This window comes from Schistocerca serialis, chromosome 1 (genome assembly GCF_023864345.2).
Source record: "Schistocerca serialis cubense isolate TAMUIC-IGC-003099 chromosome 1, iqSchSeri2.2, whole genome shotgun sequence".
Classification (NCBI taxonomy): domain Eukaryota; kingdom Metazoa; phylum Arthropoda; class Insecta; order Orthoptera; family Acrididae; genus Schistocerca; species Schistocerca serialis.
In genome coordinates, this window is record NC_064638.1 from 562,265,252 (window position 1) to 562,292,918 (window position 27,667).

A 27,667-nucleotide genomic window follows, 5' to 3' on the forward strand; every position below is an offset into this window, starting at 1 on the left:
GTTCTTCCCCACTAGTGCCATAGACCATCTCTTTGCAAAATTGGGAATCTTCAGTTTTCAGTTCTGATGGGACCAACTCTTGCTCACATATGCAACCACCATCTGTCAAGTTCCTAACCTTCCAACTTTTTGCATGCAAAGGCATCAACCTCCTGACGCCTATACTTGGGTAAAACTAACCATCATGGAAATCATTAAAAGAAAGGCGTGTTTTGTTGCGACAGAATTTTCTCACGAAATTTCAATCACCAACTTTCTCCTCCGAATGTGAAAATATTTTGTTGACACTGACCTACATAGGGAGGAATGATCACCACGATAAAATAATGCAAATTAAGGAGAAAGATACAGGTGTTCATTCTTTCTGTGCGCTATAAGAGATTGGAATAATAGAGAATTGTGAAGGTGGTTTGATGAACCCTCTGCCAGGCACTTAAATGTGATGTGCAGAGTATCCATGTAGATGTAGATTGGAATGCACCTCTAGGCCTTCTGCTGGGATCTCTGCCTAATCCCCTTATATTGTGCTCGGTGCACTCCCTCTCTTTCTCTTTGTCCTCTCAGTTCTTCAGGAGTATCATTTACAGTTACAGCTCTAAATCCATAAATAGGGGATATGTTTATACATTTCCCGACTGTCAGGAACATGTGTTGCCAGGAGTGTATAGTGTTGTCATGGCGTAGCTGATAGCCATTAACAGAGCCCTACATTTCCTTAAGACAACCACCTCACATGGGTTTTAATTTGTAGTGTCTCAGGGAGGTGTCTCAAGGCTGCTGAGTGATGTTAATCTTGTCTCCCTATGATGCCTGCTATTTATGAACTGCCTATCTGGTCTTGGTCACACTGCTTGCTCCATTATCTTTCTCTGGGTCCCCAGTCTTATGGATATCCCGGGGAATGAACTGGCCAGCCGTTTAGCCAGACAAGTGATATCTCACCCAACATTCACTTTGACCACCCATGGCTTGGATTTGCAGGATGCAGATAAGATCTCTCCTCACTCTGAGATGGAAAATCATCTGATAAACTGCTGCCTCCTCCAATAAACTCTGCACTGTCAAGACTACAGTTGGGACCCTCCTTCTGTTCCTCCCAGAAGAAATCCATGGTCCTGTGTCACCTTCACATTGGTCATAATAGACTAAATCATAGTTTTATTTTATGTAACAAGCCGCTACCACCACATTGTGGTTGCAGAGCATTAGACAGCAGCTCATATCCTGGTGGAATGCCCTCTTCTTGCTCTCCATTTTAAGTATGGTCTTTCAGATTCTTTGCCTCTAATATTGGTGGGCAACTTACAGACAGTTGAATTAGTTCTTACTTTTCTCTGTGGAAGTAGTTTTTGTTCTCAGAGATAACATTTTTGACTACTCTCGGTGCAGGAGTAGGGTGGTTGGGGTTGGGGCATCTCCTGCTCCATGGGAAGTACTCTTGATTCTGCCTCCTTTGCCAGCTGCCTACACCACCCGTCTTCAGCTCTGTTCCAATTGCTTTTAGATATGGTTTCCACCTTTCTCTGCCACATTCTACTTTTCATTTTGACAATAGTACTCTGTGAAATTACTGGGTGCCGCTCCCCTCCTTAACACTATACTGTAATGGATCAGGGGTGAGGCAGCTGTGGAACAGGTGGATCCCATTGCATGCAGAGCCCTGGGGTGCACTCACCTGGGCACACCCATATGCTGCCTTCATTAATTCTGTCACCTTGTATTATTGGTGGGTCAGCTGTTCTCCATTTCATTTTTAACCTTCTCACTTTTATTGTTATGAATCTCTTGGCTAGAAGATATTCTTTACTCTTTAACTTTCATCGCCCTTAATTCAATTGGTGGCGGTCTGAGGCAGGTGGTATTTCTGTTGCCATAGATGAACTCTGGAAGACCCCTTGTCTGTTCTGGGCTATATACTGGACTGATTCTTGCATTTTTACTCTTTCGTAAATTATTTGTCAGCTCTGGCACCAGTATTGCCTTCAGTGGTTCGATTTTACCATTTTCCGTTTACACTGAATCGTGTAATTTTTGTGGTTCATGGCTTCATGTTGGAGAAGACATGCAATATGATGATTTCACTTTATGTTGAGTGGCTTTGGTAGTGGCTTCATATTGGTTCTTAATGCTGAGTACTCCTCTTATCGTTGAATATATTAAATAGATACTTAATTAAAATTTCTAAAATTGTTTTTATATTTGCTGATACATAGTTTGTCAGTTTTCTTTCTGTATGTTTGTTGGTGGTTTTGTGCTTGATGTCGCAAGTATCCATTGGAATTTCTTGGTTCAATTACTTGTGATTTATTCTAACTTTTGTCATGTGGAAATGTCAGGAATATGAGACATAATGAGGAAATAGTTGACTGTACAGTAACCTGAATTTATTCATCAAGCTACTGGGCTAGAATCTGGCAGAAAACTAGTTGCCCGATTTTATTTTTTTGTTATTTTATTTTAATTCCCCCCACTCCCCCCCTTATCCAGAGACAAAACAATCTTCCTGTGATGTGGTATCTCTCCAGGACTTGTATACCTCAAATAATCTTAAGAATACATTACTAATTGGTTCATTCGGGCTTCCTGGAAAGAATAATAAAAGCATACATACTTCTTGTATGCAGTCAAAAATTTATATTTATTAATTTAAGATGCGCAACAATGTTTCAATTAATCACATAGAGGGAGAAATATTGTTCATTTTAATTTGTTTTATTTCTTCCAGGGTGTTATTAAAGTAGGAGCAGTGAATGCAGATGAACACAAGTCTTTAAGTTCCCAGTATGGTGTTAGAGGATTTCCAACTGTAAAAATATTTGGATCAGATAAGAGCAAACCCGAAGATTACAGTGGTCCTAGAACAGCTGAAGGACTTGTTGATTCTGGATTTAAAGCACTTAGGGATAAAGTTAACATTCAACTTGGTGGAAAACGAAGTGGTAGCAGTTCAAAGGTAAAAATTAAACAATTATTTAATAATCACTTTTGTTGCTGCTCTCTTGCTTGAAATGTTTAAAAATGTTTAAAATACATGTTTTATTTATTGTTAGCAGTGACTCTCTAAATATTTCTTTAAAAGTTTTAAATTGGTGTACAGTGTGATTATAATCAAAGTTAAACTTTCAAAACGCTGTAGAAATAACACCACTGATCAGAATGACATCAAATTGCAACAGAATATTATAGGAGCAGGGTGAAAACGTATGGCAGAAGGAAAAAAAGTGTGAAAATTGATCAGTAGATGGCGCTGTATGTGTTGGAATACGTAAATGGAAAACACCTTTCATGCGCACGACCCATTGAAGGTGGTATAAACACGCCGAGTACACAGTTTTCCTCTTTTCACATCTGCGAAACTTGCCATGACTGTCTCAATGCAGGATTGTGGTCTGCTTGTAAAGCTGTATTACAAGAATGATGACTGTGCACCCTCTCCACAGAAGTTCCGGACACTGAAGGGTTTGAAAAAAGACGTTGGTCCGATGACTGCTGTGTTTCTGGAGAAAATGATTTGGAAATTCGAAAATATGGGTTCTTTTGGTGTGCAATCTGGTAGAGGGCGGAAGCAAATTGATTTGATGTCGGAGGAAGCAGTGGCCATAGCAATGCAGGAGAAGAGTGGTGGTGTGCAAACGTGTAGCGCATGGGGAATTTCCTGAACATTGGACATACCCATGAGCACGGTGTGTAAAATCTTATGAAACATCCTTCTTTGCTATCCATTAAAAATTACCCATGTGAAAGAGTTGCTTCCTGTTGACTTGCCAGCAAGAGAGACCTTTGCTTTAGAATTTCTTGCTCGCATTGAAGTGGACAATGATTGGCTGTGGAAGATTTTGTGGACAGGCGAAGCCCATTTCCATCTGACAGGAAATGTCAATACACAGAATTCTCGAATGTGGGCAATGGAAAATCCACATGCAAATAAACTAGTGCCACTTCATCCTGAAAAGGTCACTGTGTGGTGCTGGTTTACAGTGTCATTTATCATAGGGTCATATTTTTTCAAAGAGACTGGTGCTTCCGGTCCTGTTACCTGTCCAACACTTATAAGCGCTATGAGTGTTTTTTGTGCAACCACTTCATACCAGCTCTCCAATGGTGTGGATGGGATTATTTTTATAAAAGATGGCATATCTCCGCACATTGCAAATGCAGTTAAGTGGCTTCTGAAGTGCCATTTCGGAAGTGCTAGAATTGTCAGCCGCCATTTCCTTACAGCCTGGCTGTCCCGATCACCTGATCTTAATCCATGTGACTTCTGGGTGTAGGGCTATCTGAAAGATGTGTTCAGGGTTCCTATTGCAAACTTAGCTGCATTGAAGGCACGCATTGCACAACACATTCTGAATGTGACCCCGGAAACACTTTGATCAGTTGTGGAACATGCTGTTTCTCGATTTCAACTTGTTGCAGAAGACGGTGGACAGCACATTGAACATGTTTCGCGCCAGTCACGTGGAAATTAATCATCTGGTTTGATTTTGATTGATGCTTTTTATGCAGCTTTTGGCCTCAACGATAATTAAAAACAGATTTTTTTCACATCTTCATTGCTGTGGTGGATGGGCTTACGCAAGTAACAGTAGCACATCTGTACACCCATCCACACAAAGTAGTACAGTTTTTCTAATGTCAGACGTACACTTTGGGCATCGTTGTAAGATTCATTTGTCATTTGTAGTTGACCCCTATTATGATGCTTACAGCGCCATCTGTTGCTACATTTTGTAACTCTTTATTTTTCTTCTTCCATACATTTCCCCCTTCACTGATAATATTCCGTTGCAATTTGATGTCATTTTGACCAGTGGTGTTGTTTCTACAGCTGTTTGAAAGTTTAATTATAATCACCCTGTATATTGAAAGGTACACTGGACTGTAACACACATTAGTTAAGTGAATCAGATGGGTAAATTTGGAAGCAGCATTGAGGTTTAGTGTAACAAATCCCATTTAGCAATAGGATTTTTATGGATGGTTAACAAAACTTCCTTTATTTTTTTAATTCATTAGATGCTGCAAAAATTGTACTATAGTCCTTGTTTAAATGTTTCTCACGTGTTTTCAGGGAGCCTAAATATTTTACAAGTTACTAAATTATTGACAGTTAATAAAGAAAGTAAAGTACTGATAAGAATCAGTGATCATAATGAATTTCCTGAGTCATGTCGTCTAGATTACTTCATTTTTGTTATTACGTTATTTCAAGTAATATGTTTTAGCAATTTACATCGTCAGATCCTGTAATTAATAAGAGTTGAGAACTGGAAAACCTCACTTATCAAACTCAAAACTTTGAAAATAAAGTTGAGTGCCAATGTAAGAGGATGGTTTGAAAAGTTCTCAGAATGGAATAGGAAAAAAGTATTTACATCACTGAATCTCTCTTTATTTTTCAATGTAGTCTCCTTGTAGATTAATGCACTTGGTTTCCAACAATGTTCCAGTGCCTTGATCCCATCTTGAAAATTAGTTCTCTCCAGGCCTGCAAAATAGTCATCAACTGTGGTTGTCAATTCTTTGTTTGAAGTGAATCTTCATCTACCATGAAAAATTTTCAGTTTTGGGAAAAGATGGAAGTTTGACAGAGCCATATCAGGTTAATAAGGCGGGTGTGACAACAATTCATACGTTTGTTCGTGTAATTTTTCCATGGTGATGGTACATGTGTGCAGGCGCGCATTGTCTTGATGGAAGATGACTTTCTTCCTTGCCAAACCTGGCCCTTCTTTGTGTATTTTTTGTTGCAATTTGTCCAGGAGGTTAGCATAGTATTCTCCAGTAATTGTTTGCCCAGTGGGGAGATAATCTACAAACAGAACACTGATGTATGACCTTTCGTGCCGAAGGAATTGTCTTAGCTTCCTGTGGTTGCAGGGAATCACCCTGTTTCTACTGCTTTGACTGTTGTTTTGTCTCTGGGGTATAGTAGTGCACACAATTTTCGTCTGTGGTCACAGACCGGCACAAAAAATCTTGTTCATTTCTCCTAAAATGGGCCAGATATTGTTCCGATATGTCCATTATCATGCCATTTTTGATATAGCATTAAGTGTAGCAGCACCTATCTTGCAGACAATTTTTTTTTTCATTTCTATAGTTAAAATGCAATATACCCTTTCAGATGACATCTGGCAAGCGTGAGGAATTTGACGCACTTTCAATCGGTCCTCCATGATCATTTTGTGCACTTTTGCTATAATTTCTGGGGTAGTCACACATCTTGGTCAACCACTGTGCAGATAATCATCTAAGATCTTCCGACCTAATTTAAATTAATTTGTCCATTTGGCAACAGTTGAATATGAAGGAGCAGAGTCTACCCGTGTATTCTGTAAATCGGCATGAATGTCCTTTGCTTTCATATCTTTCTTCATGAAGTACTTAGTCACTGCTTGAATCTCGATAATCCCCCCCCGCCCCCATATCTTCACAAATCACTACGTGGGAACATTAACAGAGCCACGTCACTGCCACAGCTCTCTTCCAAGAGCACTGACGTGGCTTGTGTTTACAGGCAACATTGCAATGAATATCACGTGAACAACTTGTTGCACTAGTGCTGACCTCTCGTGTTGATTTAGAGAACTTTTCACACCATCCTCGTATAGTAAGTCATATACTGAAACAGTGTATCAGCTACCAATTGGACTCAAAAGTTTGCACATATAAAAGCACGAGGCAAGAGACAACAGTGGTGAGGCTAATGGTTTTCTAAACATTCGTGGATTTTCATGTATAAAAATTGAGAGCGATTTAAAACAGGAAATACTTGAAGTTGAATTATCCAAGAGTGCTTAAGAGAAGTGGAGCAAATCAGTTTCGAATTTGCACTGATGATCTACAGGACACCAGCTGGTGGTACTCACTGTTGCTCAACATAGTGAAGCTCGTGGTCATATTACTATGAATAACTTGACATTTCAGACTGTGGTAATATGTACATTTGGAGTCAACCTATCATCATGTTTACTCCAGGATCATGTATGATGCATGTTAAGTCACTGCTTTGATTCCTGGAACAATCCACAGACTGCATTGAGACTTGACAAAGTACCAGTACTGTGTTGCAGACTCCCTCCCTACCTCCATCAGTGAAGTCACAGATGGGTACGTAAACCCAGTGAATGAATCTGTTTTACATGGTCATTGCTGTCGTCTTCTGTTAATAGAACTTCCGATGCTGGCATATCCTTGTCTGACTATTACAACAATTTTAATAACTATTCCTTGATGCGGCAAATGTGACATACCATCCTAACCCTTCTTTCAGTCAAGGTATGCCATAAAGCTGTTTTCTCCACTATTAAATTCAATGCTTCTTCATTAGTTACCAAGTCTACATAACTTATATGCAGTGTTCTTCCATAACACCACATTCCAATAGTTTCTATGCACTTCTTATGTGTGCTGTTTATCATTAATTTTACACTTCCATCCATCACAGCATTCCAGACAAGTGATTTTAGAAACGACTTCCAGACATATCAAATATTTATTCAGCGTTAACAAATTTCTCTTTTTCAGAAGTTCTTCCCTTGCTGTTGCTATTCTGTATTTTGTATCCTTTCCACTTCAGCCTTTGTTAGTTATTTTGCTGTCCATGTAACAAAACTTGTTTCCTATTTTTAGTGTCTCATTTCCTAATGTAATTTCCTCAGCATCGTGTAGTAATAATTTGGCTTCATTCTGCTACTTGTGTTTTTCTTTTGTTGATGTTCATCTTGTAACTTCATTTCAAGATACTATCTGTTTCAGCCGACTGGTCTTTAAAGTCTTTTGCCATCTCTGCCAGAATTTAGTAATTTTTTTTGTCTCCAGGTACATAAATTTGTCAGATTTTTCCTCAATTTCCTTTACTGCTAGCTCTATGTACACACTCAGTAACACAGCTGATAGCTTAAAACCCTGTGTCACTCCTTTCTCAACTGCAGCTACCAGTTATTTTTCTTCATCTCTTAGAATTGCAGTGTGATTTCTGTACAAGTTGTGGATCACCTTTTTCTCCTTCGTATTTTACCTCTGACAAATTCAGAATTTCAAAGATTGTATCTCAGTCAGTACTGTCAAAAAGATTTTCTGCATTCGTAAATGTGGGTTTGTTTTTCTTCAACCTATTTACTAAGTTCAAGTCGATATTGCCTTTCATGTTCCTCAGTTTATCTTGAACTGAAATTCTTCCTTGTCTAGTTCAGTTACTACCAGCCGTTCAATTCTTCTACAGATAATTTGTATTATAATTTTGCGACCACAACTTACTAAACTGACAACACAGTGTGAGTGTAAATAACCCATTATCATCTGCCTTCTTTGGTATTGGGATTATTACACTCTTCCTGAAGTCTGAGGATATTTCACATTTCTTAGATATTTTGCATCCATGGTGAAACAGTTTTACAAAGAAGTTCATGAAATAAGTGTTCCCCATTAGACTGTCTCACAGTTCATATTTGGCTCAATTGAGTAGTGCCAAATTATGTTTGCAACTGTATATGTTTCAATAATTGTATTCTTGCAACTGTAAACATGCGCTGCTGTTCCAGAACTTTTGAGCGTAATCTTTGTTGTTGTCATTTGTACTTTGTCAGAATATTTGTTAATGAAATATAACATTTATGTATAAAAGCATTCCTAACAAATAAACTTTTGGTCTTTAACAGAGTGATCCAAAAGATGTCATTGAACTGACAGACAGTAACTTCAAATCAAAAGTTTTAGATTCTGAAGATATTTGGCTGGTTGAATTTTATGCTCCTTGGTGTGGCCATTGTAAGAATCTTGCACCACATTGGGCTAAAGCAGCTACTGAACTGAAAGGAAAGGCGAGTACTATGGGTTGCATATATTTATGTAGAGGTAGATAACCGAGAAAAATAAAAAGAAACTGTTTGATATTTTAACTCTTATTTGTTTAAAATGAATTGCTTTGTTGTAGGTAAAACTTGGCGCTTTAGATGCAACAGTACATACTGTAACAGCAAATGAATATGGAGTACAGGGATATCCTACAATAAAATATTTTGGACCTGGCAGGAAGGAATCAAGCTCGGCTCAAGACTACACTGGTGGCAGGACAAGCAGTGATATAGTAACATGGGCAATGGAAAAACTGGCAGAAAATGTTCCTGCTCCAGATGTGAAACAGGTCAGTCATTCAACAAATAAAGCTAGTAATGTGTGTGTGTGTGTGTGTGTGTGTGTGTGTGTGTGTGTGTGTGTGTGTGTGTGTGTGTGTCTAATCATGAACAAGAAGAAATAAAAGTTGTCTCAATAGTAAATAACTCTGTTAGAATGTAGTGGATTAAAAGTTAGGTGTAATTCTCCTTACTTGCCTCAATATACATAGACAACATTTCATGCTGAATCACACCATGGCAAAAGTTTGGGATTCAGCCACACCTAAATATAGATGTAAGCCTCTAAAGTGGCCAAAAAATTTGGTGTGCTGTTCTGAGAGCCAAGGTTTGACCGACCACTCCTACTTTTCGTATAAACCAATCACACCAAAACTTCAGAGGGTTATTCCTATCTATGATGTCTATATATGGATGAAATTTAACTAACATTGGATGCCTAGATGAAAAGATACGCCCCTGCAAAGTTGGCCAAAATTTTATACGTTCAAATTTGAGTATTTGGGGGGGGGGGGGGGGGCGGCAATATCTCGACTGTTTCTCTTACTACAGCTGGAAAGAGCATGCTTTAAGTTTCAAAGCTATATTGTTTAATTTCTGGATCTTTCTGAGTAAGAGTACGTTTCAAGAGTTATTAGTTTTGCACTTCTAGAAGATTGAAAAGTGAAATATTTTTCAGATGAATTCCCATAATTAATTTTTTTATTTGACTATATAAATCAGTTTCAAACAGTAATTTAACATATGCTATAAAACAAGTATAATAAACAACACAGCAAATTTTCAAAACAAAAACACAAAATAGTCAGTTCCATTTTTGGTTAAATAGCTCCAAAGTTTTGTCAAGGACAAATTGAAAAAACAGTATTGTCTTCCTGATGATGATGTTGAAGGTGCTTTTAGTCATGAAAATAATGAAAATATGTTGCTCAGGAATCCAACAGGTGGTTTTAGCAGTTGGCCAATGGAAGGGACAAGCAGTAACATGTGGCTGATGAGGACATCTTGTTGTTCATGTGAAACTTGACAGACTCTTACAACTTGCCAGAAATTGTCATACTGTCCTGGTTGTAAATTTGCAATTGAGATTGCTGGAATTTCATCATCTACTTCAGGGGCATTAACTGTGAATGCTGTAGCATCATTGTAAACTCTTTCTCCGAGCTGATTTCGATTAATTGGCTTAAACTGACGATTTTCTCTTGTTCCAGATATTGTATGTCCCATGTCAAACATTGTTTCTTGATCCGGATGATTATTATTTTTTTTTTTTTTTCATTTGCTACATAAAAAACTTTTTCTGGACTACTATCATCACAGAATTTGAACAAATCATATGGAGTCAATATTTGGTTATCTAAGGGCCTCTGCAAACTACTAAGGAGTGCTAGTCTTTTTGCTGTTCCCCCAGTGCCAGCACATGGTGATTTACTGTGGTTTGTTCCAAAAAAAATCCATTCGGCAGTGGTGCTAAAATCCTTTTCATGCAGACATAAATTGATGAAACTTTTGGAATTCTTATACAGAGCAGCTGAACCATCACTAAATAAATGTTCTTCATGTTTTCAATCTTTGTCTTTAAATATGCGATTAGCTTTATTTGATGGGCATGGACAGCAATTGTTATCACGACAGAGACAACAAATGCTGATAGTCTGACATTCTTTGCCACCAAAATAAATGAATAATTCTCAGCAAAATCCATCAATATTATTAATTAATTTCCTGCGAGATTTCTTTTTAGCTGCGTAGGGTTTAAACTTTAGTGTTTTGTCAGAAAGTGATGGCTTCTTAAATTGGTAATTTTGAAAATCAGTGCCACCATGAAATCTTCAGCAGTGCTCTGATATGTCTCCAATTTGCTTCTGGTAGTATGAACCCATTGCTTGTATTACACTGTTTCTTTAGGGTCATAGTCTTCAAAAGGGTCTTTAAGAAAAGCTTCTAGTTTTATTTTTTCTGGACATTCCTCACAGCATTGTTGCAGTGTACAATCTTTCAAGTCTAAACTGCATACAGTTTCTCCTCCCCCCATCCCCCCCCACTCCTCCCCCCCCCCCCCACCCAACTCTCTAATAACCTCGGCTGGGTGTTTCTGAAGCCAAGTTCACAAAATTTTGAGAAGCTTAGTTGAGTTCATTTTGCTTACAATAAACAATGATTTTTTTTATTTTATTTTTTTTTTTTATTTTTTATTTTATTTTATTTTTATTTTTTAGGTTACAAAGGAGCAGGTGTTTCTGCTTCTGCTTCTGAATCTTCCCTTTTCAGTTTGCAGGTGTTGCCAAAATTCCATCTTCCATCTCTAGTTTCCTAGACTTCTTCACCATTTTAGTCGAAACAGCAAATTCCTTAGCTGTTTTTTCAATAGTCCAGGTATTTGGGGCCAGGGTCAAAATTTGAACTTTACTGCTATTTCTTGAAGCCTGAAATATCTTAAGTTTTTAAATTAACATGTCCATATCTTTACATTTCTGGCACTTTTCCATTTGCATTTGAGCAATGGCTACTTGGCTCACACCAGCAGCTGTGGCAATTACCTTAGTAATGCTGCCTTAGGCTTTCAGAACTTTGCTCTTTATGTATCCCATTGAATGCCTTTTGCTGATCTGTTGAAGCTTTAATGGTGATTCACCATGTGGTGATAATGAAGTATTAGCAGTAAAACGAGCATCAACAACATCCATATCTTCAGTAGATGGTGATTCTTGCTTATTATGGTAGGATGATTCTTTTTGGGCCACATTTGGTACCAATTTTCTGACCAGGTTTAAAAAACTTCATTAGTCGGTAACTTCAACCAATCAGACATCGCAATGGTTACTGCTGTTAAAATCTTCTTGGTTACGTGTTGTTCTTTACTACCAAGTGGGTTGCAGCAAGTCTTCTGCAAGAACAGAAATTTTGTTATCAACAATGCGTTATGTTATGAACAAATTTGGGCATCTTCAGTAAAATCAAGCCCAGACCTACGCTGTAGAAGCTCCTTCTCCATTGGTGACATTTCCTCAACTTCTTGTAGATGACTTTTGTCATAATAGTGATGATGACTCGTAACAATCAGCTCCATCTGATCCGCCAAAGTAGCTGGGTGCAAGGGTCTCTTGGTTCATTTTATACAATAATTTATTGACCTTTTACAAGCAATTTTGAAAGCTGATGAACATCTGGGTTTGAAGCTTAGAAGATTTAATCTTGCACATAAAATATACAAATTAGGCCATCAAAACATATTGTTTTAGTGGTCACCTTCAGCTAAAACAATGACTGTTGATTACTCAAACACTCAGTACTCAACACTAAGATTGTACAATGTCAACACCAAAGATTACACTGCACAGAAAACTGACACTGTGAAAATTGCCAATAATGAAAGCAACAACTGAAAGTGGTGAATCAGCAATGTATCACTGCTGCGAGGATAGAGCCGTAAAAAAAAACACTATTGCTGCTTTATAATGCCGATGGAAACGGAGTGAAAATGCATATATGCACCACCATGCATTGTAGGGTTAGAACGTTCTAAAGCAACATAGCATTCCATTATGATCTTATAGATTTTATAATCTTGACCATTTTCTGAGTTTTATTATACGAGGGCGGTTCAGAAAGTAACCTCCGATTGGTCACAGTGCGGGTTGTGGGGGGAGTAGCGACGCCATCTGTGCGTTCACGCACTCAACAGGTCAGTCGGCATCAAGCCGTGGTCGAGTGAACATCGTACCTGCGCTAGTTTAGTTTTTGTGGCAGTTTGAAATGTGTGCTGCAATAGAAAACCCCGCCAAATGTGAAGTGCGTGCTGTCATAAGGTTTTTTACAGCCAAAAGATATATTGCAGCAGCTATTCATCGTGAGCTTTGTGCCATGTACGGACCAAGAGTTATGAGTGAAGGAGTTGTCCGTGAATGGGTACGTTTATTTAAAAGTGGACGAGAAAACGTTCATGATGAAGAGAGGAGTGGTAGACCATCATTGGTGACTGACGAACTCGTTCAGACAGTTGATGCAAAAGTTCGTGAAAATCGACGTTTCTCAATGTCGGAGTTGTCTACTGGTTTTCCACAGATTTCTAAGACTCTCTTGTACGAGATAGTGACAGCAAGATTGGGTGACAGTAAGTTCTGTGCACGATGGGTGCCCAAAATTCTTACCGACCACCACAAAACTCAAAGAATGGCCTCTGCATTAGACTTTCTGTCACGTTGTGAGGACGAAGGAGAACCATTGTTAAACAGAATCGTGACCGGTGACGAAACCTGGATTAAGTACGTGAACCCTGAGACAAAAGAACAATCAAAGATGTGGGCACATTCAAATTCGCCTACCAAACCAAGAAAAGCCTCGCAAGATTTTTCTGCCAGAAAACTGATGGCAACGGTGTTTTGGGATGCCAAAGGGGTGTTGTTGGTTGAATTCATGGAACGTGGTACGACCATTAATCAAGACGTGTACTGTGAAACAATAAAAAAGTTACGACGGGCTATACAGAACAAACGCCGTGGTATGCTGACTTCCGGTATCGTTTTTTTGCACGATAACGCCCGTCCTCACTCTGCTCGCAGAACAATGGCCCTTCTTGAGTCCTTCAAGTGGGACATTATCAACCATCCACCTTACAGGCCAGACCTGGCGCCAAGTGATTATCACCTCTTCATGCATTTGAAGAAATGGCTCGGGTCACAGCGGTTTGATGACGACGAAGAGCTCAAAGATGCGATCACAGGCTGGCTCCAGGCACAAACGGGTGATTTTTTATGCAGAAGGAATTTCAAAGCTTGTGAAGAGATACGATAAGTGCCTCAATCGCTATGGAGACTATGTAGAAAAATAGTGCAAAGATGTAGTTGTAAGATGTATATATTAAAATATTTTTATTTAACTTGGTGTATTTTTTTAAAATCAACCGGAGGTTACTTTCTGAACGGCCCTCGTATTTATATTCTATACTGTAAAATGATGTAAAAACACTTCTTATTAGCATAGTTACATTCCCTAAACTTCAGGAAAATCTGATACTACTGAAAGAAACTACACTTACACATTTTTTTTTATTGGTTTAAAGTTTCAAATTTTATTAATTTTTTGATTTATCGATAATCCATTGTCCGTGCTTTTGATAGCTATTCTTACCCATTGGTGTGCAAGATCCAGAGATTAAACTATGTAACTTTGAAAGCTTAAAGCATGCTCTTTCCAGCTGTGGCAAGAAAAAAAAAGGATTTAAAAAGTGACAATTGAGATAATGCCTCCCAAAAATACCCTAAAATTTGAATGTAGAAAATTTTGGCCAACTTGTGTGCAGATGCATATCTTTTCATGTAAGCATCCAATGCTAATTAAATTTGATCAATAGATAGCCATCATAGATAGAAAAAAACCCTCTGAAGTTTTGGTGTGATTGGTTCATACGAAAAGTAGCAGTGGTCAGTCAAACCTTGGCTCTCAGAATAGCTCGCCAAATTTTTTAGCCGCTTTAGAGGCTTGTATCTATATTTAGATGTGACTAAATCCCAATTTTTTTTGCCATGTTGTGATTCAGCATAAAGTTGTCTGTGCATAGTAAAGCAAATGACCTATCAATCTTGGCACATTTGCACTTTCGTATGTGATACAAAGATGATTAGCCTCTCTTTAAAAGCCCCTAAAAATTCAACCACTGAAGATACTGGACTGAAATTTGGTTTGTAACCTTCAAAGGCCATATAGAATCTTCACATCAAATTTTGTTACATTTGGAGATGGTAGAGTGGAGGCGTTTTTTGATATTGGCCCCTTTGATGTGGAATGATCCTTAGATGACCTCTGTCTCAGCTGTTAAACCAGAAAACAAAGCAAACTTTCTAAGTTGAGCATAAGGGGGAAGTTTTTTTATTGTGGCATTCAGGTATTATTTTTCCAGACCAGAATGGCACACTTAACTTTCTGTGTGTTTGTGAACTTCAGTATTTCCTGAAGTATCTACATAATTTTAGCAGTTGTCCACCCCTTGTTTGTATCCATGTCCCTCACTGTGTGCAACTATGCACCGGTGCTTCGTAAACTCTCATTTCTTCTCTGTTTGCAGATAATAAATGAAGAAACCCTTAAAGAAGCCTGCGAAGAACATCCACTTTGTGTTGTATCTGTTTTGCCCCATATTTTGGACTGTCAGTCAGATTGCCGATATAGTTATCTAGACACATTGAAGAAAATGGGTGAGAAGTACAAACAGAAAATGTGGGGGTAAGTTTTAAGTGAATTGTTTTTCTTCTTATGCTTTGTATTTCTCCATAATAGCATTGTGTTTCTAACTTAAAGCAATTAAACATTAATATACAATGTGATGCCACAAGAGGATTTTGTATGCAGGCACATTTAAATGTCTAAACTTTTGCAGAAAATAAAAAAATTATGTTAATGCAGTAAATACCATATAAATGAAATTAGTTAGGTAACACACACACAATACACTCTATATATCAGTAACTTGCCTAGTCTTCTTCATCTACAATGCAGTCATATAGTCAGAAACATGTGAGATGTCAGTTTGGGGGACAGTTAAGCAGCTGGCAGTAGAATTTTCATATGTTATCAACCTGGGAGATATTAATGTAAATGTTCTTCCTTTTGTTCTTTAAATTCCTTTTAGTATCATTGTGTGTGATTGCCATTAAATACTTCTCCACACGTGCAGTAAAAAAAATCTAATGACCTTGCTGACATGTTGAGGTGGTGAAAAAACTGTTCATATAAATACTGGTGTGTGTGTGTGTGTGTGTGTGTGTGTGTGTGTGTGTGTGTGTGTGTGTGTGTACGAGCAACTGAATAGTTCAAAATACTCTAAAAGTACTTAATTCTTTCTTTATTGATCTATTCAATGCTGTATCTTCCTGAAGATATTTATACTAAAATTCCTCACTGTTTTACAAAAGTAATATGTGGATGGTAAGCAGTATAGACACGAAGAGAATATAAGCTTTTGAAATGTTATGCTACAAGGATAACTAATAACAATACCAAATTGCATCTAGGGGGGGAAAAAAACCTTTGACTTTACTAAACAAAGGAATAACAAACAGTGGAAAGTCCATGACGAAATAACAATATTATGAAAAGGGTAGGTTGCTGTTGACCAGATTGGAGACATTGAATAGCAAACAGGCACAATGAAAATACTGCTGTACGTTAAGCCTTTGGCCAAAAGCCCTTCTTCCGACGTAGAAAAAGTGTGCGTGCGCACATACATACACCTGCAATAGAACTAGATGCAATGTCTGTCCCATATGTCCTCCTACCCCGCCCTACTCCACTCAGGCCGTGGGTATCCCCTATCTCATCAAAGGCAGGGCTACCTGAAAGCAGTCATGTGATCTACAAACTAAGTTGCAACCAATACATGGGTATGAAAACTAACAAGCTGTCTGTCCATATGAATAGCTACTAACAAACTGTGACCAAAAGACAGCTGGACCACCTGCTAGCTGAATCAAGGTGCCCAACCACATAGTGCTTCACTTCAGCGACTGCTTCATAATCTGTGCCATCTGGTTCCTTCCTTCCAACACCAGATTTTCAGAACTGCACAAGTGACAACTTTCCCTGCAATATATCCTATGTTCCCATAGCCAAGGTGTGTATGCCCTGGGGAAATTTTCGGAATTCTGGGGAATTTTTTGTTCTAATTTGCAGTTAAATTTTTGTAATTTTGACTGGTAAGAACTGATACTCTAACAAAGAGTATTACTGTATCCTGCTACTGCAGTATAACACCTGCAGCAATAACTCATAAACAAGAGAAAAAACCAAAATGAAACTTTAGTTGTAAAGGAAATGTGCCATTTAGAAAAAAAGTGCACACACAAGCATCTGCCAACAGCAATATTTGTCAAAGGCCTTACGACGAAGACGACGCAATACTTCGTAACAACAAACTGCTTTTTTTTTTCCCCATACTCTTGCAATTTCTGAAATGAAAAGCATTAATTTCAAAGTAAATTTCCTATTATGCAAAATGAATTGTTATGTGTGAGAATGTGCAATGAATTTCTAAAAATCAGTGTTGACTCTCATTTAAAACTTTGAGGACCAGCCACTTAGAATTATTTAGAGCCCAGAAGACCAGACATTTATGTAATTATTTTAAGATTTATGGGTACATTTGTGTGATGTATCTTATAGTGTCACACACACACACACACACACACACACACACACACACACACACACACAAAAAGGCAAATATTACACATGAAAGATTAGCTTATTAATCTTGGAGATCAATATATGTGAAAGCTTAGTTTTTCTCGTAGCTACATTGTGTATAATCATTTCAGCCATTAACTTTCCTAATTGTTTGTATGCATTACTTAGCCAAAGTGACATCACTGTTGACTACATAACCTGTCAAATGCTTCGGATATCTGCCGTCATCAACTGGCGAGATCACGTAACAAGAGCTATGATTGGCTTACTTACAAAACAGCATTGCAATCTCGATTTCAGTGCTTTGGAAACTAAAGTTCTGTGTTTGGTGGCATTCAAATTTGTAAGAGTTTCAGTTTAAGGGGAAGTGCACTGTCACTTAACACAGAAAAAGTGTGTTTTTAACTGGGAAATCTGGCAAAAATCCAGGATTTCTTTTCCTTGTCTGACGTATACACCCTGATAACCCCGTGGCCCCAGCCCTCACTAGTCCCCTTCCATGATCCCACTCCAAAACCACACAAGCCTTCTATTCCACCAACACATCCAGTAATCTTTTTTTCCCATTCTCTAGTCCTCTCCATTTCTGCTCCCTTTCCCCCGTCACCAAATATCCTGACTACACCTAGCAACTCTATTCTGTCCCCACTACATCCCTACATCCTCCCACAAGCAATACTAAACCTTCAACCATCCTGCTCCAGCCTCCTCTGTACTCCACCATCCACAGCAAATTGTTTATCTCATCAGGTGTAGTTGCAGTCTGGCTGCTGCAGGCAAGACACAGTGGTCTTGTGTGTGTGTGTGTGTGTGTGTGTGTGTGTGTGTGTGTGTGTGTGTGTGGGGGGGGGGGGGGGGGGAGGGGGGGGGTTTCCCCCACTTCAGAAGGTGGTGTTCTGGCTCAAAGCTTAAATGCATAGCAGTCTTCTTTTCATTGTGCCTGTCTGTGACTCAGTGTCTCCTCTATATGGTGAATAGTGTCTATCCTTTTAATAATATTGTCATTAACCAAAGAAATCAGTTGACAGGACACATCCTGAGACATTAGGAAATAGATAATTATGTAATAGTGGAGTTCATAATAGAAGAGGACAAAAAGCTTAACTGCAAGAACCTGGTTCAAGTGGCTGTAGCTCGCAGCAGTTGCAGAGAGATAAGATACTTGAACAAGATAGGCTAGTATAGAGAGCTGCATCAATATTTTGCATTTGAAAGTAGTATGCTCTGCTAAAATGATTTACATTTTGTGTATCATACTTAAGGGAAAAGAATAATGTCACTGGGAATTTATGGGAAAAAATGTTAAACATATATGTCGGGATTGTCATTAGACCTTTTAAATTGTTAGATATTTAGCTCTGAAAAGTTAAAGAAATAATGTTAAACACATTTGCACAACAACTTTTTCTGCAAGGAAATCGTACCAAATGGATAGCTAATTTCTCTTCATTGTCTCAATATGGACAGTAGTCACTCACTGAATGAAAAGAAAAGTTATCATCAACACAAGGTATTAAAAAATCAACGCATTATTTCAAAAACTGGCAAATAGGACCTTATTTGAAGCATTTACACATTTTGTCAAAATTTTTACTTTGCAATGACCATTATGCCCTCCAAACGTAACAACTTCTGAAGTTATATCAGTCACTTCTTTTCATAAATTGAAAAGGAACACAGGACAATGATATTTGAACAGATGTATTAAAAACTTTGCCTTCATTTGAAAATAGTGAATAATACCAAGAATGAATTATAACTGTAATTTAAATTTTCATGTAATGTCATTAAGGCCAGTTTGAGACAAAAAATATTAGTTCATTAAAATATAAATACTTGTTGGTAAGAGAAGAGTACCGTATTTACTCGAATCTAAGCCGCACTTTTTTTCCAGTTTTTGTAATCCAAAAACCTGCATGCGACTTAGAATAGAGTGCAAAGTAAGCGGGAGTTCTGAAAAATGTTGGTTGGTGCCACCACAACTTAACTTCTGCCGTCGAATTATGTAGAGCTACACAGGCTTGCTTTCCAGGCAGGCACAAAGATAAATACTGGCGACAAAACCTCTGCGTCAGTAAATTTAAAAAAAAAAGGCAGAAGACGAGCTTTTTTTTTCTTTGCCTCGAGTTTCGACCACTTAATTTTCATACATTATCCAACGAAGTAAATACAAATTCCGTATTGGTCATCTTCGAATGTAGCAGCATTTCAACGTACTACGAAAATCCGACTGGCATGACTGTTTAGGATGTTTGTCAATATGGCCAACTCTACATTCTGAATTTTTTTCCTACCTGTGACAAGAGATCGTTGCTAATAGGAATCACATGCAGTATTCTCTTCACCATAAAAATAAGATGAATATAAACATTTTGCCATGTATTCTTTCGTGTTTGCTGCTAACTCATTTAAATCCTGTCTAACTCATTTAAATCCTGTCTAACTCATTTAAATCCTGTCTAACTCATTTAAATCCTGTCTAACTCATTTAAATCCTGTCTAACTCATTTAAATCCTGTCTAACTCATTTAAATCCTGTCTAACTCATTTAAATCCTGTCTAACTCATTTAAATCCTGTCTAACTCATTTAAATCCTGTCTAACTCATTTAAATCCTGTCTAACTCATTTAAATCCTGTCTAACTCATTTAAATCCTGTCTAACTCATTTAAATCCTGTCTAACTCATTTAAATCCTGTCTAACTCATTTAAATCCTGTCTAACTCATTTAAATCCTGTCTAACTCATTTAAATCCTGTCTAACTCATTTAAATCCTGTCTAACTCATTTAAATCCTGTCTAACTCATTTAAATCCTGTCTAACTCATTTAAATCCTGTCTAACTCATTTAAATCCTGTCTAACTCATTTAAATCCTGTCTAACTCATTTAAATCCTGTCTAACTCATTTAAATCCTGTCTAACTCATTTAAATCCTGTCTAACTCATTTAAATCCTGTCTAACTCATTTAAATCCTGTCTAACTCATTTAAATCCTGTCTAACTCATTTAAATCCTGTCTAACTCATTTAAATCCTGTCTAACTCATTTAAATCCTGTCTAACTCATTTAAATCCTGTCTAACTCATTTAAATCCTGTCTAACTCATTTAAATCCTGTCTAACTCATTTAAATCCTGTCTAACTCATTTAAATCCTGTCTAACTCATTTAAATCCTGTCTGCCTAAGAAACTACGAAACTAGAGTGAGACAACAGCACTTACCAGATCAAAGAAAAATAAGCAGTCAATTCAAACCAGACGAAGCACGTGAAAAAAGAATGGTACCCGTATAAATACGGACGGAGCACCTGACGCATAGCAATGGCTACATGGTAAAGCTTAACTGCTAAGCTTAAGACTCGAACCAAACTACTGTAGCTGTATCGTCATTCCTTCGATCTAAATTGTGTATCATATTACAGTGGACCAACTTTGTTTCGATTTGGAGGTGCGGCCTAAAACTTTTCTCTCCCTTGGAATTTCGAGTCTCAAATGTCAGGTGTGGCTTAGATTCGGGAAAAAAAATTTTTTTCATTGATTTCGAGTCTCATTTTTCAGGTGCGGCTTAGATTCGAGTAAATACGGTAGTTTGAATTCCAAATAAAATTACAGTGTTCTCTCAATCATTAGAGATGCACTCACTACACGACTCCTACACTTTCTTGTGACGTTTAGCTTTGATCTGATATCTTACATTATTTTTCCTCTATCGATAATTTTGCAGCTATTGGCTATTATTAGTATATGAATATATTCATTTCATTGATTGTGGCTTGCAGGTGGATTTGGGCAGAAGCTGGATCTCAACCTGAACTCGAGTCAATGCTGGAAATTGGTGGATTTGGTTATCCAGCTATGGCAGTAATGAATGTCAAGAAGATGAAGTATTCCATATTGAGGGGATCTTTCTCCACAGATGGCATCAACGAATTTTTACGGTAAGTTTCATGAAATGTGTTTCTCATATTCCTTCTTGAAATTGAGCAGCTTTCATAGCTTCATCTTCTTGGCTGAAAATGAATAAATTGTAATTGATTGATGACCAGAAGGACATTAACACAAAATTGTTTGCTTTACTTTGAATGAAAATAGCTAATTTTTGTTGTGTGTGTTATCAGAGCATGATGGCCACATACATACTTTGTTCACAATTCTTCAAAGAAAAATAGGCTCTATTGATTGACACAACATGAAGAAAGTGTTTTGTATGAAGAATCCAAGAAATCTAAATTAGCACTACATTATACATATTTCGTCGTAAGTTAGTGTCCACTATGCTCACTCCCCCTTCCTCCCCTTCTACGCCAACAGTTTTAAAGAAAGTCTTTGAATCATTACAGAATGACATCGGCAAAAAGCAGATGAATAAAACAACCTTAAAGTGCAGCAACTAAAAAAAGTATTTCCATATAGTAATTAAACTGACAAGGAAGACAAAGAAATCAAATTAGTATGAAATTTGTGCCGGAAAATGATCTATGACCGAAACTGGTTGTCCAGTTAATAATAAATTATACAGCAGCTCCATGTGTTAAAATATGTCATTTCTATGAGTTATCAAAGTTGTGGAATGAAAGTGACAGAAGCAGTTTTCAAAAGAAAAACAAGCAACTGTGCAGCATAGTTGGTAATTATATTATAGTTATTTAATATAGTAGTCTTTCTAGTAGTATGGTGGCTTAGGGTGTCTTTAATTTTCATGCCCTTTAATGACCCTTGTCTTTCTTTGGCTGGCTTCTTCAATTTTTGAAGTGCCAGGCTCCTATTTTTTCTGTCTCCACAATTTCATGTTGTAATTTTTCATCCTTCATCACCATCTTTCTGAATAACATTCAGAATTGTAAGTCAAGCATTTATCTTCACACCAAGATGACACCTTAGACAGCCGACCATGAACAGTTTTTTGAAGAATAATTTCACCGACTGCAAATATAAATAGCAGGAAAGACAGCATTCGGATTGCGTGAGCTGTCATTCAGAAGATAATGACGGATCGGAGCGTCTAGAAACTCAACAGTTGGTACAAACTGAAAAACATCATGGGATTAAACCTAAACAAATCTCGTGCTTCTCGACACACACAATGTTAACTCCTTGTGCTAAGCTGGAAAATTAAAAATCATCATTGATATCATGAAGAAATACATAATTGTAATCGTGGCTCTTCAAGAAATCAGAAACAGTGATAAAGACCTTATGGAATCACAGGGATACCAACTTTATAAAGGAATCTTTGGAAAACGTCATCAAAAAACTGTCCACAATTTGGCAATGGATTTCTTATTGACCTCAAAATTATCGACACACTCATAGAATTAAAATCTCAGTCCCCCAGACTTGCAACTCTAACTTTCAAATCTGCAAGTAAGACACACAATTATCAATGCTCATGCTCCCACCAATAGAGTTCCATAAGTGATGTGATCTACAGTGCCAATGCAGCGGAATAAAAAGCTGAAAAAAAAAAAAAAAAAAAAAAAAAAAAAAACTGCCAGCTATGTGTATACTAAGATGTCATCTTTAGGCGTCAATCTCCACTAATGAAGAGAGGTAAAGCAGTGGTGTGCAAAAGATATAAACATGAAGCAAAAAAAATCAGTGACCACAGAAGATGTTTGTTTTGTAAATAAAAGCGAAACGCGTCTAGTGTGAATCTTCTTCATTAATTGCAGTAAGATTAAGACGGCAAAGCTAACGATAATTAATTGTTAGAGGTGCTGCGGAAGACAGCCACGTGGACAAACGTGATGTTTGTTTAAATCGGCAATCTAGCTCTATGCATGTTTTAATTTTATGCTTAACATATGTTATAGATTTAATGGCATCTGAGAAATTCAGTTCGTGTTTTTTAGAGTGCGGTAACACGTCTGTAAAATGGCTTCAAAATCAGAAATCCTAAGTGTTGGATTATCTTTTACACCTTCTGAATATATTTTCCATCCGTCTTTTAGATCCGGGCTTTGGACCAGCACTGGCAGAATTAAAAATATATTTTTTGTTTTTATTTTGTGTACAAGTTTTGTATTTTTTAAATAATTTTTTTATTTCTTTTTTGTTGTCATTTACTTATAGAAAATTATCAGTATCACTTCTTCTCTTCTGAGTGATTATAGACGTTAAGTAGTTTTGTTTAGAGTGGTAGGCCTCAAAACGTGGCACTACACATAGTGGTATGTTGCATGCTCTACATTCATATCTCGTTTCTCAGCACACTTTCTGCTTCAAGGATACTGCACACCGATACATTGGCGTAAGTTTCTTAGTTTTCCATCTCGATGACCTTTGGAAAATGCCTCCCCGTAAATCTTAGAGGATTCTCCTCTCCAGAGCGCCTTCCTCTACCAGCTTTCCTCCACTCTTTTGTGTAAGCTTCAGCAAGCTCTCTTACCAGACATAAATGAAATTCCACTAGTTGCATTTTTCGTCCTGTTACTACTTTGTAGAGAGCATGGGCATTTAAAATGCACAGATCCAGTATGTGGAAAAAGAACTTTTTTGTACCACTTGGCAGTCTTTCGTACTGATTGCACTTGCCGCAGCAGCATGTCAGAGTGGTCAACAGCACCCATACTCTTGTTGTAAATGCACAGATCCAGTATGTGGAAAAAGAACTTTTTTGTACCACTTGACAGTCTTTCGTACTGATTGCACTTACCGCAGCAGCATGTCAGAGTGGTCAACAGCACCCATACTCTTGTTGTAATCTGCAACACACTGTGGTTTCCTTAATCTTTCACCTGTCTTTCTATTTGTCTTTTCCATCTCAACCATTTCTGCAGTATTACAGGTGGTCATCATCCACACCTCTCTTTTGTCACACCATTTCACCACAAGGATTGTGCCAGTGGACATAAACTGTATTTATCCTAGTTTTAGTTTGTTCTATGATTTTGGCATGTTGCGTCTGTTTTTGTGAACAGTACCACATGCGTTTGTTCCATGTTTATGAAGCCAGAATAATAGGTCTGGGCTTGAATACCACTTATCAACATAGAGCGGATGTCCCCTTCCTAAAAATGGTTTCATCAATGTTGTTGCTACTACGTCACCATTTTTCCCCAGATTGTGGAAGTCCATTTCAGTATTTGTGCGCTTGTTAACAAAAACCAGTATATAACCCGTCTGACTGTCGCATAGCACAAATGTTTTTATACCAAACCTACTTCTTTTGGAGGGACTGATCTGTTTCAATGATAATCACCCTTTGAACAACAAGAGGCTTTTGTCAATGCAGAGCTTTTGGTATGGATGAAATGTGCTGTGAAATGTTGTGCGAATTTTATCAACAATATACCTAATTTTAAATAACCTGTCTCCTTCATTGTTGACAGAGTTATCACTGAAGTGAAGCATTCTTAAAATTAACAGAAAATGGTCCCTGGACATAATTTTGCTGAAAAGAGGAGTGTTAAATAGTGTGTCTGTGGACCAGTAGTGACTGATCTTCAGCTTTTTCACACAAGCCATTAGCATACAAACAGTGACGAAGGGATGCAGTTCCTCGAAACCTGTTTCTTTCCATCTGGACAAACGAGAATGCTCTGATTCTGGAATATTTTCTTTTGTATATAAAAAAAATCTTAGTTTCATCTGCTATAAATTTCATCAGTTCTTCTATTAAAAATATCAGAAAATATCCCAAAACACTTGACTCCGACCCTAAACCGCACTTGTGTCCAGAAGCTGAAGCATCGAATGCATGCATAGATGGATGAAAATAACTTTTCTTCCAGTCAAACGTGTCTCTAAAGTGAGCTCTTTTCACTGGCACTTCACTGTCTCTCTCAGACCCATCAGATTCTGAATGATATCCCTCCCGTGTTGACAGATGCGTTGTTCCAGCTGAAGTATACGAGACAGGCCTGTTACTTTGAGATTCAGTCGACGAAAAATCCCTACCATCACTGTCGAAAATTTCATTCTCACTGTCGCTTCTAGTGAGAATTTTGATGATTTCTCACCTGTACAACCACAACAGCGTGTCATTTTCTTCTCGAAACATTAACAGCGTCAACAGTCAGTAAAAGCGCAGGTGAAAATTTCAACACAAGAACACAGCAGCAAATGCTCATGAGACTTCAACTGTGCTGGTGGAACCCTGAACAGCTACTAGGAGCTCGGCACGAATATACGGCTGGGTGCGTTAACACGACCAGAGGCCACAGGAGAAGAAGCGGCAGCACGTCTCAACATGTCATGAGGACACAGGTGCCACTAAGGCGGCGCACGTAGACACATTTAGAGCTCACAGGGACAGGTACAAAGGAACTCATCAGGAGCAGTTAAAGGGTTAAAGATTAGAGGTATAATTTACATTCTCTTAAAGTATCATATTTTGCATATTATTTAATCAAGACACTAAAAGTTTTTGTTATAAAACAATTGAAATACTACAAATTTGCCTTTGATAGTGATCTAGTGGTGAAGGAACAATTTAAATAAAAATGCTGAATTGTTAAATGTTGCCCTGCAGTCTGTTCTGATGCTGTAGCAAAAGTTCCATGGGAGGACTCGATATTTTCTGTTACAGATTTAAATGCCTAAGGTGACAATTACAAAAGGTTGTCAGAAATCATGTTATTGACTCTTTTTGCATACCTGTTATTAATCACCATCTCTTATATCTCTAAAATACCGTTTTCAGTGCTCATGTCAATTTTCCTCTAACTTGAAGCACTCACACCCTCCTTTGTATCAGCCTGGGTCACTGTGCTGTGTGCATTTCTAATTCACTCAGTATGCAAACGTATTAGTTAAGAGAGATTGAGAAACATGCTGAGGCATATAGCTCTCGTTCTTTTCATAGTCTCCCGGGTTCGATTCCCAGCGGGGTCAGGGATTTTCTCTGCCTCGTGATGACTGGGTGTTGTGTGATGTCCTTAGGTTAGTTAGGTTTAAGTAGTTCTAAGTTCTAGGGGACTGATGACCATAGATGTTAAGTCCCATAGTGCTCAGAGCCATTTGAATCTTTTCATAGTCGCTTGTACAAATTTTGTTGAAGGCTAGTATGAACTAACTGATAAACTTACGGTGAAACAAAATTTAAGCATGTGCCTAACTTGAGAACTAGTGGTACTGTAAATTACTTTAGAATTGTAATAAAATATTAATAAATGACAGTAGTAAAGGTTTTGCTAATGGTAGTGCTAAGAATATTACACTGTAAGTAGACTGGACAACTTCTGTAGTGAATATCAACAATTTAAGGAAAAGATAGATTGCTACTTACCATAAAGTAGGTAGCAGTCTTATCTTTTGCTTACATTGTCGATATTCCAATTGGGAGTTTCTCTACTGAATATTATTAAGATATTTATTCTAAATTTTTGAGGTGACTGCATATGCGTCATTTGTGGCCAGTGATTGTTGCTAGATTCATTGATCTAAGTAGTTTGGTCTTGAGGATAAGGCAGACCAAAAATTGTGCGTAAATCCCAGTTTGTTTTGATCCTGTTTTTACTTTTATGTCTACTTCTAGGGATCTCTCATTTGGTAGAGGCTCTACTGCACCTGTAAAAGGAGCGGCTCTTCCAAAGATTAACCCAACGGAAGCGTGGGATGGGAAAGATGGAGAGTTACCGCCAGAAGAAGATATTGATCTCTCAGATGTTGATCTTGATGACATAGGCACCAAAGATGAACTTTAAAACTTTGCAGAGTACAAAACTTTGTAATGATTTTGACTGACTGAAACATAGGTAGAGCTGTACGGATGAAAGGATGGTAGTAATTATTACAAATAGTGTGTGATGTGCATATGTGTGTGTATTTTGCTAGGAACTGGAGAATTAGGAAAGAACTATTCTAACTTGTGATAATGCGTGTGTGTGTGTGGAGGGAAAAAAAGCTGTATTATTTGATTGTTCATATTTTTTACTGATTGTCTAAGTTCAAAGCACATTTGTGTGCATTTTGTGTAATTTCTCTTCAAAACATATTACAAGCTGTTCGCCAATTCTAATAAATGTTTGTAATGTGATTTATCAATTTTTTAGTTTTGTGTTATCATTTATATGTAATTGAACCCTGGTTCAGAATTTCAGAGTTTCCATAGCTTAGAATCTTGCTATGTCTCTAGCTCATTACTCCTGTTCAGTGCCCCCAGTGTTTCATGACTTCGGACTGATTTCACCAGGTCTTGGAAGCTCTAAGTGTAAACCAATTTAGTTCAATATAAAAGATATGGAATTTTGTGTGTTAGATTGTGGTCTCAGAAAATTCTACTGGAGAAGTGATCATTCTGTGCCAAGTGATCTAATGTTGGAAAAAGTTTCCACATGATCAACAGGAATTTTCCTGAAGTTGTATGTGAACAGTTGCAAATGTTGTCAATGACCACTGGTAGAGT

General features: G+C 37.6%; 1 protein-coding gene across 1 annotated transcript in view; it reads left to right on the plus strand.

Moving 5' to 3' along the window:
• The window catches only part of LOC126475691 (protein disulfide-isomerase A6 homolog), a 44,349-nt gene extending 17,043 nt beyond the window's left edge, over positions 1-27,306 (plus strand). The window contains exons 3-8 of the mRNA XM_050103486.1: positions 2,726-2,953; positions 8,664-8,825; positions 8,939-9,148; positions 15,202-15,359; positions 21,099-21,257; positions 26,798-27,306. Of these exons, the coding sequence (XP_049959443.1) occupies positions 2,726-2,953; positions 8,664-8,825; positions 8,939-9,148; positions 15,202-15,359; positions 21,099-21,257; positions 26,798-26,966 (1,086 nt within the window). The 3' untranslated portion in view covers positions 26,967-27,306. The remainder of the gene's footprint in view (positions 1-2,725; positions 2,954-8,663; positions 8,826-8,938; positions 9,149-15,201; positions 15,360-21,098; positions 21,258-26,797) is intronic.
• The last annotated feature ends 361 nt before the right edge of the window (positions 27,307-27,667 follow it).